This window comes from Oncorhynchus tshawytscha, linkage group LG13, assembly GCF_018296145.1.
Source record: "Oncorhynchus tshawytscha isolate Ot180627B linkage group LG13, Otsh_v2.0, whole genome shotgun sequence".
NCBI lineage: Eukaryota > Metazoa > Chordata > Actinopteri > Salmoniformes > Salmonidae > Oncorhynchus > Oncorhynchus tshawytscha.
This window is the reverse complement of record NC_056441.1, coordinates 92,257,289-92,275,252: the sequence shown is the minus strand read 5'-3', so window position 1 is coordinate 92,275,252 and position 17,964 is coordinate 92,257,289. Positions and strand designations below refer to the sequence as shown.

The window sequence follows — 17,964 nt, the reverse complement described above, 5'->3', positions numbered from 1 at the left end:
GACCTTTCACCCTCAGGTCCCACACTGACCTAATGGTCTGACCTTTGACCCTCAGGTCCCACACTGACCTGATCTAATGGTCTGACCTTTGACCCTCAGGTCCCACACTGACCTGATCTAATGGTCTGACCTTTCACCCTCAGGTCCCACACTGACCTAATGGTCTGACCTTTCACCCTCAGGTCCCACACTGACCTAATGGTCTGACCTTTCACCCTCAGGTCCCACACTGACCTACACTGACAAGCATTTCGCTACACTCGCAATAACATCTGCTAACCATGCGTATGTGACCAATACTATTTTATTTTATTTGGTCTGACCTTCGAGCACAAATCCTCCCTTCAGCTTCACATACTGTGTAGGCCTTAATCCTTCACTACATGTATAATGCACACTGAGAGTATAAATCGTTAGGAACATGTTCCTAATATTGATTTGCACCCCCTTCTGCCCTCAGAACAGCCTCACTTCGTCTGGGCAGGGACTCTACAAGGAGTCAATAGTGTTCCACAGGGCGTGGACTCTACAAGGAGTCAATAGTGTTCCACAGGGCAGGGACTCTACAAGGAGTCAATAGTGTTCCACAGGGCAGGGACTCTACAAGGAGTCAATAGTGTTCCACAGGGCAGGGACTCTACAAGGAGTCAATAGTGTTCCACAGGGCGTGGACTCTACAAGGAGTCAATAGTGTTCCACAGGGCGTGGACTCTACAAGGAGTCAATAGTGTTCCACAGGGCGTGGACTCTACAGGGAAGGAGTCAATAGTGTTCCACAGGGCGTGGACTCTACAAGGAGTCAATAGTGTTCCACAGGGCGTGGACTCTACAAGGAGTCAATAGTGTTCCACAGGGCGTGGACTCTACAAGGAGTCAATAGTGTTCCACAGGGCGTGGACTCTACAAGGAGTCAATAGTGTTGCACAGGGCGTGGACTCTACAAGGAGTCAATAGTGTTCCACAGGGCAGGGACTCTACAAGGAGTCAATAGTGTTCCACAGGGCAGGGACTCTACAAGGAGTCAATAGTGTTCCACAGGGCAGGGACTCTACAAGGAGTCAATAGTGTTCCACAGGGCGTGGACTCTACAAGGAGTCAATAGTGTTCCACAGGGCGTGGACTCTACAAGGAGTCAATAGTGTTCCACAGGGCAGGGACTCTACAAGGAGTCAATAGTGTTCCACAGGGCGTGGACTCTACAAGGAGTCAATAGTGTTCCACAGGGCGTGGACTCTACAAGGAGTCAATAGTGTTCCACAGGGCGTGGACTCTACAAGGAGTCAATAGCGTTCCACAGGGCGTGGACTCTACAAGGAGTCAATAGTGTTCCACAGGGCAGGGACTCTACAAGGAGTCAATAGTGTTCCACAGGGCAGGGACTCTACAAGGAGTCAATAGTGTTCCACAGGGCAGGGACTCTACAAGGAGTCAATAGTGTTCCACAGGGCAGGGACTCTACAAGGAGTCAATAGTGTTCCACAGGGCAGGGACTCTACAAGGAGTCAATAGTGTTCCACAGGGCGTGGACTCTACAAGGAGTCAATAGTGTTCCACAGGGCGTGGACTCTACAAGGAGTCAATAGTGTTCCACAGGGCGTGGACACTACAAGGAGTCAATAGTGTTCCACAGGGCGTGGACACTACAAGGAGTCAATAGCGTTCCACAGGGCGTGGACTCTACAAGGAGTCAATAGCGTTCCACAGGGCGTGGACTCTACAAGGAGTCAATAGCGTTCCACAGGGCGTGGACTCTACAAGGAGTCAATAGCGTTCCACAGGGCGTGGACTCTACAAGGAGTCAATAGCGTTCCACAGGGCGTGGACACTACAAGGAGTCAATAGCGTTCCACAGGGCGTGGACTCTACAAGGAGTCAATAGCGTTCCACAGGGCGTGGACTCTACAAGGAGTCAATAGCGTTCCACAGGGCAGGGACTCCACAAGGAGTCAATAGTGTTCCACAGGGCAGGGACTCTACAAGGAGTCAATAGTGTTCCACAGGGCAGGGACTCTACAAGGAGTCAATAGCGTTCCACAGGGCAGGGACTCCACAAGGAGTCAATAGTGTTCCACAGGGCAGGGACTCTACAAGGAGTCAATAGTGTTCCACAGGGCAGGGACTCTACAAGGAGTCAATAGCGTTCCACAGGGCAGGGACTCCACAAGGAGTCAATAGTGTTCCACAAGGCAGGGACTCTACAAGGAGTCAATAGTGTTCCACAGGGCAGGGACTCTACAAGGAGTCAATAGTGTTCCACAGGGCAGGGACTCTACAAGGAGTCAATAGTGTTCCACAGGGCAGGGACTCTACAAGGAGTCAATAGTGTTCCACAGGGCGTGGACTATACAAGGTGTTGAAAGCGTTCCACAGGAATGCTGGCCCGTGTTGACTCCAATTCTTCCCCACAGTTGTGTCAACTTGGCTGGATGTCCTTTGGGTGGTGGACCGTTCTGGATACACAGGAAAACTGATGACTGAAAAACCCAGCAGCGTTGCAGTTCTTGACACAAACCGGTGCGTCTGGCACCTACTACCTTACCCTGTTTAAAGGCACTTAAATATTCTGTCTTTCCCATATTCACCCTCTGAATGGCACACAGACACAATCCATGTCTCAGTTGTCTCAAGACTTAAAAACCCTTCTTTAACCCGTCTCCTCTTCATCTACACGGATTGAAGTGGATTTAACAGGTGACATCAATAAGGGATCATAGCTTTCACCTGGATTCACCTGGTCAGTCTGTCTCCTGGAAAGACATAAACTGATGGTTTTTATACTCAGCGTATATACAGTAGGTCCTATACACACAAAGGAGAGAGTTGATACTATATGAACAGAGATTGTTGTTACTATTTATTAGGGTCTGTTTTGTAGGTAATGCGGTAGAGGAGAAAAACACTTGAGTGTTCTTTACAGAGATCAGTCATGCCGTGTTAGCCCAGTAGGGCCCAAGGTCGACCCATTCAATAGTATGAAAACATATTTCAAATCGAGATCCAATTAGTGGAGAACCTCGAAACCGAGCACCAGGGCATGCTATAACATATTATCTCTATTATATATTGGACCTGTTGAAAGAGGACACTTGTGTTCTATAGGATACTATAGCAAATGGATAGGGACCACACAGGTCAATCAGATTGTCCTTCAAAGTGTGTGTGTGTGTGTGTCTGTGTGTGCATGCATTTTTGTGTGTGTTTGTGTGTGTATATGTGTGTGCGTGTGTATGTGTTTGCGTGTGTTTGTGTGTGTGTCATTCATCATTGTGATGATAATCCACCTGATTGACTGTTGAGAAATGTGTTCCAGGTGGATGATGGGATACCTCATCTCTGACACACCAATCAGTGGGCTCCGTTTAATCTACATTGATGTTTAACACCTACGTGTGATGTGGCTGTCATCTGAAATGGGCATTATTGAACACAACAAGTAGAATGAATGGCACCCTATTCCCTTCATAGTGCCCATAGGGTAGTAGTGCACTACGTAGGGGGGATAGGGTCCCATTTGGGATGCATACCTACATCTATCGACCTAGCAGTGCCATGGAGGACAACTCTGTCTGTGGGCAGTGACAGACTCACCGAGTGGTTGGACCTACTGTCTCTGTCTGTGGGCAGTGACAGACTCACCGAGTGGTTGGACCTACTGTCTCTGTCTGTGGGCAGTGACAGACTCACCGAGTGGTTGGACCAACTGCCTCTGTCTGTGGGCAGTGACAGACTCACCGAGTGGTTGGACCTACTGTCTCTGTCTGTGGGCAGTGACAGACTCACCGAGTGGTTGGACCTACTGTCTCTGTCTGTGGGCAGTGACAGACTCACCGAGTGGTTGGACCTACTGTCTCTGTCTGTGGGCAGTGACAGACTCACCGAGTGGTTGGACCTACTGTCTCTGTCTGTGGGCAGTGACAGACTCACCGAGTGGTTGGACCTACTGTCTCTGTCTGTGGGCAGTGACAGACTCACCGAGTGGTTGGACCTACTGTCTCTGTCTGTGGGCAGTGACAGACTCACCGAGTGGTTGGACCTACTGTCCAATAGTCTTCCGTTTGTATTTCTCTGAAACGGCTGATGATATAATTATCACGTTGCAGCACGACCCTGTCAGCCACAGTACGAAACCTGATAGGGGCGTTTTACAACACTGAAGATGGAAAAGATATAACAGCAGGAAGCACTTAACTTAGAGGGACATCCATTGAAGATGTTTGGGGGAAAAAAATGAATATCTACCATTAAACATGTCTTCATATCTACCATTAACTACCATTAGACATGTCTTCATATCTACCATTAAATATGTCTTCATATCTACCATTAACTACCATTAGACATGTCTTCATATCTACCATTAAATATGTCTTCATATCTACCATTAAACATGTCTTCATATCTACCATTAACTACCATTAGACATGTCTTCATATCTACCATTAAATATGTCTTCATATCTACCATTAACTACCATTAAACATGTCTTCATATCTACCATTAACTACCATTAAACATGTCTTCATATCTACCATTAACTACCATTAAACATGTCTTCATATCTACCATTATCTACCATTAAACATGTCTTCATATCTACCATTAAACATGTCTTCATATCTACCATTAACTACCATTAAACACGTCTTCATATCTACCATTAAACATGTCTTCATATCTACCATTAAACATGTCTTCATATCTACCATTAACTACCATTAAACATGTCTTCATATCTACCATTAAACATGTCTTCATATCTACCATTAACTACCATTAAACACGTCTTCATATCTACCATTAAACATGTCTTCATATCTACCATTAACTACCATTAAACATGTCTTCATATCTACCATTAACTACCATTAAACATGTCTTCATATCTACCATTAAACATGTCTTCATATCTACCATTAAACACGTCTTCATATCTACCATTAACTACCATTAAACATGTCTTCACATCTACCATTAAACATGTCTTCATATCTACCATTAACTACCATTAGACATGTCTTCATATCTACCATTAAATATGTCTTCATATCTACCATTAACTACCATTAAACATGTCTTCATATCTACCATTAACTACCATTAAACATGTCTTCATATCTACCATTATCTACCATTAAACACGTCTTCATATCTACCATTATCTACCATTAAACATGTCTTCATATCTACCATTATCTACCATTAAACATGTCTTCATATCTACCATTAAACACGTCTTCATATCTACCATTAACTACCATTAGACATGTCTTCATATCTACCATTAACTACCATTAAACATGTCTTCATATCTACCATTAAACATATGTCTTCATATCTACCATTAACTACCATTAAACATGTCTTCACATCTACCATTAAACATGTCTTCATATCTACCATTAGACATGTCTTCATATCTACCATTAAACACATCTTCATATCTACCATTAAACATGTTTTCATATCTACCATTAACTACCATTAAACATGTCTTCATATCTACCATTAACTACCATTAAACACATCTTCATATCTACCATTAACTACAATTAAACACATCTTCATATCTACCATTAAACATGTCTTCATATCTACCATTAAACACGTCTTCATATCTACCATTAACTACCATTAAACACATCTTCATATCTACCATTAACTACCATTAAACACATCTTCATATCTACCATTAAACATGTCTTCATATCTACCATTAAACACGTCTTCATATCTACCATTAAACATGTCTTCATATCTACCATTAACTACCATTAAATATGTCTTCATATCTACCATTAAACACGTCTTCATATCTACCATTAAACACGTCTTCATATCTACCATTAAACATGTGTACAGGTGTATTGACTTTATTTCACTGACTATAGTGTTACTCTTAGCTAACTTATAGGGATTTTCCTCAATACAGTCCGTTACTCCTTCCAGACAAAATATCTCTATCAAACACTCGTACAGGTCCTACATGTCTGATTGATATTCGAGGCAATAGGATAGTTAGTAAATATGTTTCCTCATTTTTTTTAAACCGCATTGTTGGTTAAGAGCTTGTAAGTAAGCATTTCATGGTAAGGCCTACAACTGTTGTATTCTTCGCGTATGACAAATACAATGTGATTTGATTTGAATTACACCCTGTCTCGTACAGGTCCTTTTTGTCTGATTGATAAGACAGGTGATTGATAAGAGAGGCAATACGATAACATCCTGTCTCGTACAGGTCCTGTATTTCAATCATAAGAGAGACAATTAAAAGGCACCCACCTTCCAACTAAATCAAAGCCACCCACCTCCCAACTAAACTAAAGCCACCCACCAACTAACTAAATCAAAGCCACCCACCCACCAACTAACTAAATCAAAGCCACCCACCCACCAACTAACTAAATCAAAGCCACCCACCCACCAACTAACTAAATCAAAGCCACCCACCTTCCAACTAACTAAATCAAAGCCACCCACCTCAAAGCCACCCACCTTCCAACTAAATCAAAGCCACCCACCTTCCAACTAAATCAAAGCCACCCACCTTCCAACTAAATCAAAGCCACCCACCTTCCAACTAAATCAAAGCCACCCACCTTCCAACTAAATCAAAGCCACCCACCTTCCAACTAAATCAAAGCCACCCACCTTCCAACTAAATCAAAGCCACCCACCTTCCAACTAAATCAAAGCCACCCACCTTCCAACTAAATCAAAGCCACCCACCTTCCAACTAAATCAAAAATCAAAGCCACCCACCTTCCAACCCACCTTCCAACTAAATCAAAGCCACCCACCTTCCAGCCACCCACCTTCCAACTAAATCAAAGCCACCCACCTTCCAACTAAATCAAAGCCACCCACCTTCCAACTAAATCAAAGCCACCCACCTTCCAACTAAATCAAAGCCACCCACCTTCCAACTAAATCAAAGCCACCCACCTTCCAACTAAATCAAAGCCACCCACCTTCCAACTAAACTCAAAGCCACCCAACTTAAACTAAATAAAGCCACCCCCTTCCAACTAAACTAAAGCCACCCCCTTCCAACTAAACTAAAGCCACCCACCAGCCAACTAAACTAAAGCCACCCACCTTCCAAATAAACTACAGTCACCCACCTTCCAAATAAACTAGTCACCCACCTACCAGCCAACTAAACTAAAGCCACCACCAGAGCCAACTAAACTAAAGTCACCCACCCACCTTCCAACTAAACTAGTCACCCACCAGCCAAATAAAGTAAAGCCACCCACCAGCCAACTAAACTAAAGCCACCCACCAGCCAAATAATTAAAGCCACCCACCCACCAGCCAACTAAACTAAATTCACCCACGAACCAACTAAACAATAGCCACCCACCCACCAGCCAACTAAACTAAAGCCACCCACCAGCCAACTAAACAAAAGCCACCCACCAGCCAACTAAACTAAAGCCACCCACCAGCCAAATAATTAAAGCCACCAACCAGCCAACTAAACTAAATTCACCCACGAACCAACTAAACAATAGCCACCCACCAGCAAACTAAACTGAAGCCACCCACCAGCCAACTAAACTAAAGCCATTAACCTACCTCCTAACTAAAGTAAAGTCACCCACCAGCCAACTAAACTAAAGCCACCCACCTCCCAACTAAACTAAAGCCACCCACCTCCCAACTAAACTAAAGCCACCCACCTCCCCTAAACTAAAGCCACCCACCTCCCAACTAAACTAAAGTCACCCACCCGCCAACTAAACTAAAGTCACCCACCCACCAACTAAACTAAAGTCACCCCCTACCAACTAAACTAAAGTCACCCACCTTTCAACAACACTAAAGCCACCCAGCCCTAAAGCCAACTAAACTAAAGCCACCCACCAGCCAACTAAACTAAAGCCACCCACCAGCCAAATAATTAAAGCCACCAACCAGCCAACTAAACTAAATTCACCCACGAACCAACTAAACAATAGCCACCCACCAGCAAACTAAACTAAAGTCACCCACCTTCCAACTAAACTAGTCACCCACCAGCCAACTAAACTAAAGCCAACCACCAGCCTACTAAACTAAAGCCACCCACCAGCCTACTAAACTAAAGCCACCCCCACCAACTAAACTAAGTCACCCCCACCAACTAAACTAAGTCACCCCCACCAACTAAACTAAGTCACCCCCACCAACTAAACTAAGTCACCCCCACCAACTAAACTAAGTCACCCCCACCAACTAAACTAAGTCACCCCCACCAACTAAACTAAGTCACCCCTACCAACTAAACTAAGTCACCCCTACCAACTAAACTAAGTCACCCCCTACCAACTAAACTAAGTCACCCCCTACCAACTAAACTAAGTCACCCCCTACCAACTAAACTAAGTCACCCCCTACCAACTAAACTAAGTCACCCCCTACCAACTAAACTAAGTCACCCCCTACCAACTAAACTAAGTCACCCCCTACCAACTAAACTAAGTCACCCCTACCAACTAAACTAAGTCACCCCTACCAACTAAACTAAAGTCACCCCCTATCAACTAAACTAAGTCACCCCCCACCAACTAAACTAAGTCACTTGCTCAACTTTTAGTGTTACTTTGAAACAGACACGAATGATTCTAGCTCTGAGGCAAGCCAAGTGATGGGATCCATAGTAACATGATGTTATCCAGAAAAAATGCTTTTTGGGGGGGATTGTCAGAGAAAAGACCATTAAGAATTCAGCTTTGATCTAACGCAGCTACTGCAAAGCCTTAGTCTGTAATCAACTCAGCTGGGAGCCTGGCACATAGATTTTGTACTGAAATTGCTTTGGGATGCAGGTGTGTTTGGGGTAAACAAAATATTTTGTCTACTTACTCATAGAAGGTGGTCCATCCGTTGTTGTTACTCTTCGTAGCCAGTAATGAGGAGCTCCCGTGATAGGTCATCATAGCCAGCTCCTGCCCCTGAGCAGCGATGGTCTTCAGGGCGTTGTTGGTCCCAATGGTGAACCAGAAAGTCTGTCCATCAGGCACCATCAACCACAGAGGCATGCCTGTTGTATCCCTCCTGATCAATCAATCAATTCATTCATCAAACTTCATGTACAGTGTATATAGCATATTTCTGACAACAAATGCAGTTGAAAGTGCTTAACGAATAAACTAATAAAAGGTGATTTAAAAAAAAGTTTTCTAGACAAACATAAAACTAAGATAACAATTCAATTAGTAAAATAACAGACTAGTGTAGCAACAAAACAGATACATGAATAGATAAAAGGCAGGACACCTGATGGTCACTACGTTGTTGTTCTGATCCGTGATGCTGGCCAGGTCTCCCTCTCCGGAGTAGGTCAGGTTATAGATGTCATCCCCAGTGGTCAGACTCTGAGTATAGATGTGACTGCCATTGGAGTCAAAGAGATAGAGTTCATCGCTAATCGGGAGGAGACCTCGTACATGCTCAGTGGGTTCAGGTAAGGTTTGTTCCGTCGGACGGAGCGAATACGGATGTTGCCAAGGTCGGCGACGAAGAGTTCACCGTCAGGGGAGACAGCCAATGACGACGGAGCGTTGACTCTGGCATCTTTTGCGTAGCCATCGTCGCCGGAGTAACAGTCACAGTTAGCGTCGTTGTTACAGTCACAGCCGCTGGGCGCCCGGCCACCAATGAAATCTCTCCGTTGGTGGACACCTGAAATTTACAGGAAATGTTTACATCCGAGTAAAAGATGGTCCGTCTTGTCCGGACAGAGAGTATTACAGTGTGTTCAACGATCATTGCAAGTAAAATAGCAAAACAGTACAATAGTAGTCTAGGTAATCAATCAATCAATCAATCAATCAATCAATCAATCAATCTAATGTATTTACAAAGCCCTTTTTACATCAGCTGATATCTCTAAGTGCTGTACAGAAACCCAGCCTAAAACCCCAAACAGCAAGCAATGCAGGTGTAGAAGAACAGTGGCTAGGAAAAACTTCCTAGAAAGGCCAAAACCTAGGAAGAAACCTAGAGAGGAACCAGGCTATGGGGGGTGGCCAATTCTCTTCTGGCTGTGCCAGGTGGAGATTATGGTGCGTCACTTGAGTGGGTTGAGTCACTGATGTGATCTTCCTGTCTGGGTTGGCGCCCCCCCTTGGGTTGTGCCGTGGCGGAGATCTTTGTGGGCTATACTCAGCCTTGTCTCAGGATGGTAAGTTGGTGGTTGAAGATATCCCTCTAGTGGTGTGGGGACTGTGCTTTGGCAAAGTGGGTGGGGTTATATCCTGCCTGTTTGGCCCTGTCCGGGGGTGTCCTCGGATGGGGCCACAGTGTCTCCTGACCCATCCCGTCTCAGCCTCCAGTAATTTATGCTGCAGTAGTTTATGTGTCGAGGGGCTAGGGTCAGTATGTTATATCTGGAGTACCTCTCCTGTCTTATCCAGTGTCCTGTGTGAATTTAAGTATGCTCTTTAATTCTCTCTTTCTTTCTTTCTTTCTTTCTTTCGGAGGACCTGAGCCCTAGGACCATGCCTCAGGACTACCTGGCATGATGACTCCTTGCTGTCCCCAGTCCACCTGGCCGTGCTGCTGCTCCAGTTTCAACTGTTCTGCCTGCGGCTATGGAACCCTGACCTGTTCACCGGACGTGCTACCTGTCCCAGACCTGCTGTTTTCAACTCTCTAGAGAGAGCAGGAGTGGTAGAGATACTCTTAATGATCGGCTATGAAAAGCAAACTGACATTTACTCCTGAGGTGCTGACTTGCTGCACCCTTAACAACTACTGTGATTATAATAATTTGACCCTACTGGTCATTTATGAACATTTGAACATCTTGGCCATGTCCTGTTATAATCTCCACCCAGCACAGCCAGAAGAGGACTGGCCACCCCTCATAGCTTGGTTCCTCTCTATGTTTCTTCGTAGGTTTGGGGCTTTCTAGGGAGTTTTTCCTAGCCACCGTGCTTCTACACCTACATTGCTTGCTGTTTGGGGTTTTAGGCTGGGTTTCTGTACAGCACTTTGAGATATCAGCTGATGTAAGAAGGGCTATATAAATACATTTGATTTGATTATAACAGATTACAAAGGGTTATCTTGTGAGACTGGGTAAGTCCAGGTACGATGGACCCAGATAAGTCCAGGTACGATGGACCCAGATAAGTCCAGGTACGATGGACCCAGATAAGTCCAGGTACGATGGACCCAGATAAGTCCAGGTACGATGGACCCAGATAAGTCCAGGTACAATGGACCCAGATAAGTCCAGGTACAATGGACCCAGATAAGTCCAGGTACAATGGACCCAGATAAGTCCAGGTACAATGGACCCAGATAAGTCCAGGTACAATGGACCCAGATAAGTCCAGGTACAATGGACCCAGATAAGTCCAGGTACAATGGACCCAGATAAGTCCAGGTACAATGGACCCAGATAAGTCCAGGTACAATGGACCCAGATAAGTCCAGGTACAATGGACCCAGATAAGTCCAGGTACAATGGACCCAGATAAGTCCAGGTACTATGGACCCAGATAAGTCCAGGTACTATGGACCCAGATAAGTCCAGGTACTATGGACCCAGATAAGTCCAGGTACTATGGACCCAGATAAGTCCAGGTATTATGGACCCAGATAAGTCCAGGTATTATGGACCCAGATAAGTCCAGGTACGATGGACCCAGATAAGTCCAGGTATTATGGACCCAGATAAGTCCAGGTATTATGGACCCAGATAAGTCCAGGTATTATGGACCCAGATAAGTCCAGGTATTATGGACCCAGATAAGTCCAGGTATTATGGACCCAGATAAGTCCAGGTATTATGGACCCAGATAAGTCCAGGTATGATGACCCAGGTAAGTACAGGTATGATGACCCAGGTAAGTACAGGTATGATGACCCAGGTAAGTACAGGTATGATGACCCAGGTAAGTACAGGTATGATGACCCAGGTAAGTACAGGTATGATGACCCAGGTAAGTACAGGTATGATGACCCAGGTAAGTACAGGTACTATGGACCCAGATAAGTCCAGGTATGATGACCCAGGTAAGTACAGGTACTATGGACCCAGATAAGTCCAGGTATGATGACCCAGGTAAGTACAGGTACTATGGACCCAGATAAGTCCAGGTATTATGGACCCAGATAAGTCCAGGTATTATGGACCCAGATAAGTCCAGGTATGATGACCCAGGTAAGTACAGGTATGATGACCCAGATAAGTACAGGTATGATGACCCAGGTAAGTACAGGTATGATGACCCAGGTAAGTACAGGTATGATGGACCCAGATAAGTCCAGGTATGATGACCCAGGTAAGTACAGGTATGATGACCCAGGTAAGTCCAGGTATGATGACCCAGGTAAGTACAGGTATGATGACCCAGGTAAGTCCAGGTACGATGACCCAGGTAAGTCCAGGTACGATGACCCAGGTAAGTCCAGGTACGATGACCCAGGTAAGTCCAGGTATGATGACCCAGGTAAGTACAGGTATGATGACCCAGGTAAGTCCAGGTATGATGACCCAGGTAAGTCCAGGTATGATGACCCAGGTAAGTCCAGGTATGATGACCCAGGTAAGTCCAGGTATGATGACCCAGGTAAGTCCAGGTATGATGACCCAGGTAAGTCCAGGTATGATGACCCAGGTAAGTCCAGGTATGATGACCCAGGTAAGTCCAGGTATGATGACCCAGGTAAGTCCAGGTATGATGACCCAGGTAAGTCCAGGTATGATGACCCAGGTAAGTCCAGGTATGATGACCCAGGTAAGTACAGGTATGATGACCCAGGTAAGTACAGGTACTATGGACCCAGATAAGTCCAGGTATGATGACCCAGGTAAGTACAGGTACTATGGACCCAGATAAGTCCAGGTATGATGACCCAGGTAAGTACAGGTACTATGGACCCAGATAAGTCCAGGTATTATGGACCCAGATAAGTCCAGGTATTATGGACCCAGATAAGTCCAGGTATGATGACCCAGGTAAGTACAGGTATGATGACCCAGGTAAGTACAGGTATGATGACCCAGGTAAGTACAGGTATGATGACCCAGGTAAGTACAGGTACTATGGACCCAGATAAGTCCAGGTATGATGACCCAGGTAAGTACAGGTACTATGGACCCAGATAAGTCCAGGTATGATGACCCAGGTAAGTACAGGTATGATGACCCAGGTAAGTCCAGGTATGATGACCCAGGTAAGTACAGGTATGATGACCCAGGTAAGTCCAGGTATGATGACCCAGGTAAGTCCAGGTACGATGACCCAGGTAAGTCCAGGTACGATGACCCAGGTAAGTACAGGTACGATGACCCAGGTAAGTCCAGGTATGATGACCCAGGTAAGTCCAGGTATGATGACCCAGGTAAGTCCAGGTATGATGACCCAGGTAAGTCCAGGTATGATGACCCAGGTAAGTCCAGGTATGATGACCCAGGTAAGTCCAGGTATGATGACCCAGGTAAGTCCAGGTATGATGACCCAGGTAAGTCCAGGTATGTCCAGGTCCAGGTATGATGACCCAGGTAAGTCCAGGTATGATGACCCAGGTAAGTCCAGGTATGATGACCCAGGTAAGTCCAGGTATGATGACCCAGGTAAGTCCAGGTATGATGACCCAGGTAAGTACAGGTATGATGACCCAGGTAAGTACAGGTATGATGACCCAGGTAAGTCCAGGTATGATGACCCAGGTAAGTCCAGGTATGATGACCCAGGTAAGTCCAGGTATGATGACCCAGGTAAGTCCAGGTATGATGACCCAGGTAAGTCCAGGTATGATGACCCAGGTAAGTACAGGTATGATGACCCAGGTAAGTACACGTATGATGACCCAGGTAAGTCCAGGTATGATGACCCAGGTAAGTCCAGGTATGATGACCCAGGTAAGTACAGGTATGATGACCCAGGTAAGTCCAGGTATGATGACCCAGGTAAGTCCAGGTATGATGACCCAGGTAAGTCCAGGTATGATGACCCAGGTAAGTACACGTATGATGACCCAGGTAAGTACAGGTATGATGACCCAGGTAAGTCCAGGTAAAAGTAAGAAGTTGTTTCTCTATCTCACCTGTCTCACACGGTTGATCTTCTTCTCGTCTGACTCAGAGATATACAGGATGCCATTGTGAGAGACGGCGAGAGCGTTGGCCGACTCCAGGGTGGCGTGGACGGCCACCTTGCTGACCAGGAAGTGATCCAGGCCGGGCACCTGGCAGTGCATGGGCCTCCCTGCCACGATACGCACCTGGTGGTTACAATTGACATTTGAATCATTTAAATGTACCAGACGGTCTAACACTCTTATCCAGAGGGAATTACAATCAGTGCATTCAGCTAAGGTCAGTGCATTCAGCTAAGGTCAGTGCATTCAGCTAAGGTCAGTGCATTCAGCTAAGGTCAGTGCATTCAGCTAAGGTCAGTGCATTCAGCTAAGGTCAGTGCATTCAGCTAAGGTCAGTGCATTCAGCTAAGGTCAGTGCATTCAACTTACGTAGGTAAAACAACCACATATCACAATATTTTCAAGTAAAGTCTAGTATAGTACAGTCTAGTGTTTTGTTTCCTCACCTGGTGGTTCTCAGAGATCTGCAGTACCACATTGTTATCCAGGACGTACAGAGAGTTATCCATGGGACTGACAGCCAGGTCTGTGGGCCACTCCAGACGCACCTACAGAGGAACAGACACACAACATACAGAGAGTTATCCATGGGACTGACAGCCAGGTCTGTGGGCCACTCCAGACGCACCTACAGAGGAACAGACACACAACATACAGAGAGTTATCCATGGGACTGACAGCCAGGTCTGTGGGCCACTCCAGACGCACCTACAGAGGAACAGACACACAACATACAGAGAGTTATCCATGGGACTGACTGAGAGGTCAACAACAGACAGTAGGAGTTGTGAAGAGAGGTCAACAACAGACAGTAGAGATGTGAGGAGAGGTCAACAACAGACAGTAGAGATGTGAGGAGAGGTCAACAACAGACAGTAGAGATGTGAGGAGAGGAGACAGTAGAGATGTGAGGAGAGGTCAACAGACAGTAGAGATGTGAGGAGAGGAGACAGTAGAGATGTGAGGAGAGGTCAACAGACAGTAGAGATGTGAGGAGAGGAGACAGTAGAGATGTGAGGAGAGGTCAACAGACAGTAGAGATGTGAGGAGAGGAGGCACTAGAGAAGTGAGGAGAGGTCAACAACAGACAGATATGTGAGGAGAGGAGACAGTAGAGATGTGATAAGAGGTATGAGAGGTGAGTGGACCAAGATACACCTGAGGGGGGGAAGACAGACAGACAGACAGACAGACAGACAGACAGACAGACAGACAGACAGACAGACAGACAGACAGACAGACAGACAGACAGACAGGTGCTTCAGGTCCAAAACTGAAAGCATGTTTGTATCGATCAACACATTCTTCACATTCATTTGAGAGGAAAACAAAAGCCTGGAGGGGGGCAACAAGAGTTGTTGAGAAGCATTTATAGGACTGGTAGATAGCTGGATGTTTTCAACACTATCTCATAACAGCTCCACAGGCCTGGGAGCTCATTTAGGGAGGAGATGTACTGTAGCCACACCTCAGCCCTCTACCCCTCACAGTGGATGTCTCTCTCAGCTGTGGGTCATTAATTTGTTAATGGAAAAAAACACAGCGGGAGGTAAAGTCCTTGAAGAGAAAATGGAGGACTACACCCCCCACCACCACCATAAATGGAGGACTACCCCCCCCCCACCACCACCACCACCACCACCACCACCACAAATGGAGGACTACACCCCCCACCACCACCACCACCACCACCACCACAAATGGAGGACTACACCCCCACCACCACCACCCACCACCACCACCACAAATGGAGGACTACACCCCCCCCCCACCACCACCATAAATGGAGGACTACACCCTCCCCCCACCACCACCATAAATGGAGGACTACACCCCCCCCACCACCACCACCACCATAAATGGAGGACTACACCCCCCCACCACCACCACCACAAATGGAGGACTACACCCCCCCCCCACCACCACAAATGGAGGACTACACCCCCCCACCACCACCATAAATGGAGGACTACACCCCCCCCACCACCACCATAAATGGAGGACTACACCCCCACCACCACCATAAATGGAGGACTACACCCCCCCCACCACCACCACCACCATAAATGGAGGACTACACCCCCCCCCCACCACCACCACAAATGGAGGACTACACCCCCCCCCCACCACCACAAATGGAGGACTACACCCCCCACCACCACCACAAATGGAGGACTACACCCTCCCCCACCACCACCACCACAAATGGAGGACTACACCCTCCCCCCCCCACCACCACCACAAATGGAGGACTACACCCCCCCCACCACCACCACCACAAATGGAGGACTACACCCCCCCCCCACCACCACCACAAATGGAGGACTACACCCTCCCCCCACCACCACCACAAATGGAGGACTACACCCCCCCCACCACCACCACAAATGGAGGACTACACCCCCCCACCACCACCACAAATGGGGGACTACACCCCCCCCACCACCACCACAAATGGAGGACTACACCCCCCCCCCCACCACCACCACAAATGGAGGACTACTTATGGAATGAAAGGCACTGCTCACCTCCAGCCTCCCAAATTATGACTTATTGTTCTGAAAATAATACACACACTCCTCTCTGAGGAGAGCAATGTTAAGCGTCGTATTTCAATAGCAGGGCGGAGAACAGCAAAAAGGAAAAGAGGTCTTCATTTACTGGGAAATAGAAAGGGCATTTCTCGATGCCCGGACAGCCTATCACATGAGGGCTGGATGATTCCTCATCCTAAACCTGGGAAATAGAAAGGGAATTTCTCGATGCCCGGACAGCCTATCACATGACGGCTGGATGATTCCTCATCCTAAACCTGGGAAATAGAAAGGGCATTTCTCGATGCCCGGACAGCCTATCACATGAGGGCTGGATGATTCCTCATCCTAAACCTGGGAAATAGAAAGGGCGATGCCCGGACAGCCTATCACATGAGGGCTGGATGATTCCTCATCCTACACCTGATTCCTCATCCTAAACCTGGGAAATAGAAAGGGCATTTCTCGATGCCCGGACAGCTTATCACATGAGGGCTGGATGATTCCTCATCCTAAACCTGGGAAATAGAAAGGGAATTTCTCGATGCCCGGACAGCCTATCACATGACGGCTGGATGATTCCTCATCCTAAACCTGGGAAATAGAAAGGGCATTTCTCGATGCCCGGACAGCCTATCACATGAGGGCTGGATGATTCCTCATCCTAAACCTGGGAAATAGAAAGGGCATTTCTCGATGCCCGGACAGCCTATCACATGAGGGCTGGATGATTCCTCATCCTACACCTGATTCCTCATCCTAAACCTGGGAAATAGAAAGGGCATTTCTCGATGCCCGGACAGCTTATCACATGAGGGCTGGATGATTCCTCATCCTAAACCTGGGAAATAGGACAAAGCAGGATCCAATTACCTTTCAATTACTACACCTGAGTAACCTTTCATAGTGGGTTGGTTAATACAATGTTCACAAACCTCCAACCTCAGGAAATGATTGGGGAGCAATCCCTAAAGTATCAACTGATATGTTAACAGAGTGGTAAATTATGTTATGAACTTGGCTTCGTCAAAACAGAAATCCACACTCAAGTTATTAAGAGAATACTTTGAAGGGTATTTTATAGACTGTGTATAACAACAACAACAACAACAAACAACACACAGAAGGTGAAAATCCTGCAGAATTCAACACTGTGAGAGACAGTATATATCACGGTGACTGTCTATAGAAGATACAGGGTTTTTGATTTGGTCACAAAGTGGGTTCAACCTTCAACTGACAATAGTTGAACAATACATCAGCAAAAAACATAGATGAAAAACTTAAAATCGCTGACTTGTGGATTAAAATGGCCCGGGGGAAATTG

At 46.3% G+C, this 17,964-nt stretch overlaps 1 protein-coding gene across 1 annotated transcript in view; it reads right to left on the bottom strand.

Moving 5' to 3' along the window:
• The window catches only part of tenm4 (teneurin transmembrane protein 4), a 718,236-nt gene that overhangs the window by 94,449 nt on the left and 605,823 nt on the right, over positions 1–17,964 (bottom strand). The window contains 6 exon segments of the mRNA XM_042296535.1: positions 8,851–9,042; positions 9,265–9,421; positions 9,424–9,633; positions 9,636–9,669; positions 14,050–14,226; positions 14,550–14,651. Coding sequence (XP_042152469.1) covers positions 8,851–9,042; positions 9,265–9,421; positions 9,424–9,633; positions 9,636–9,669; positions 14,050–14,226; positions 14,550–14,651 — 872 coding nt within the window.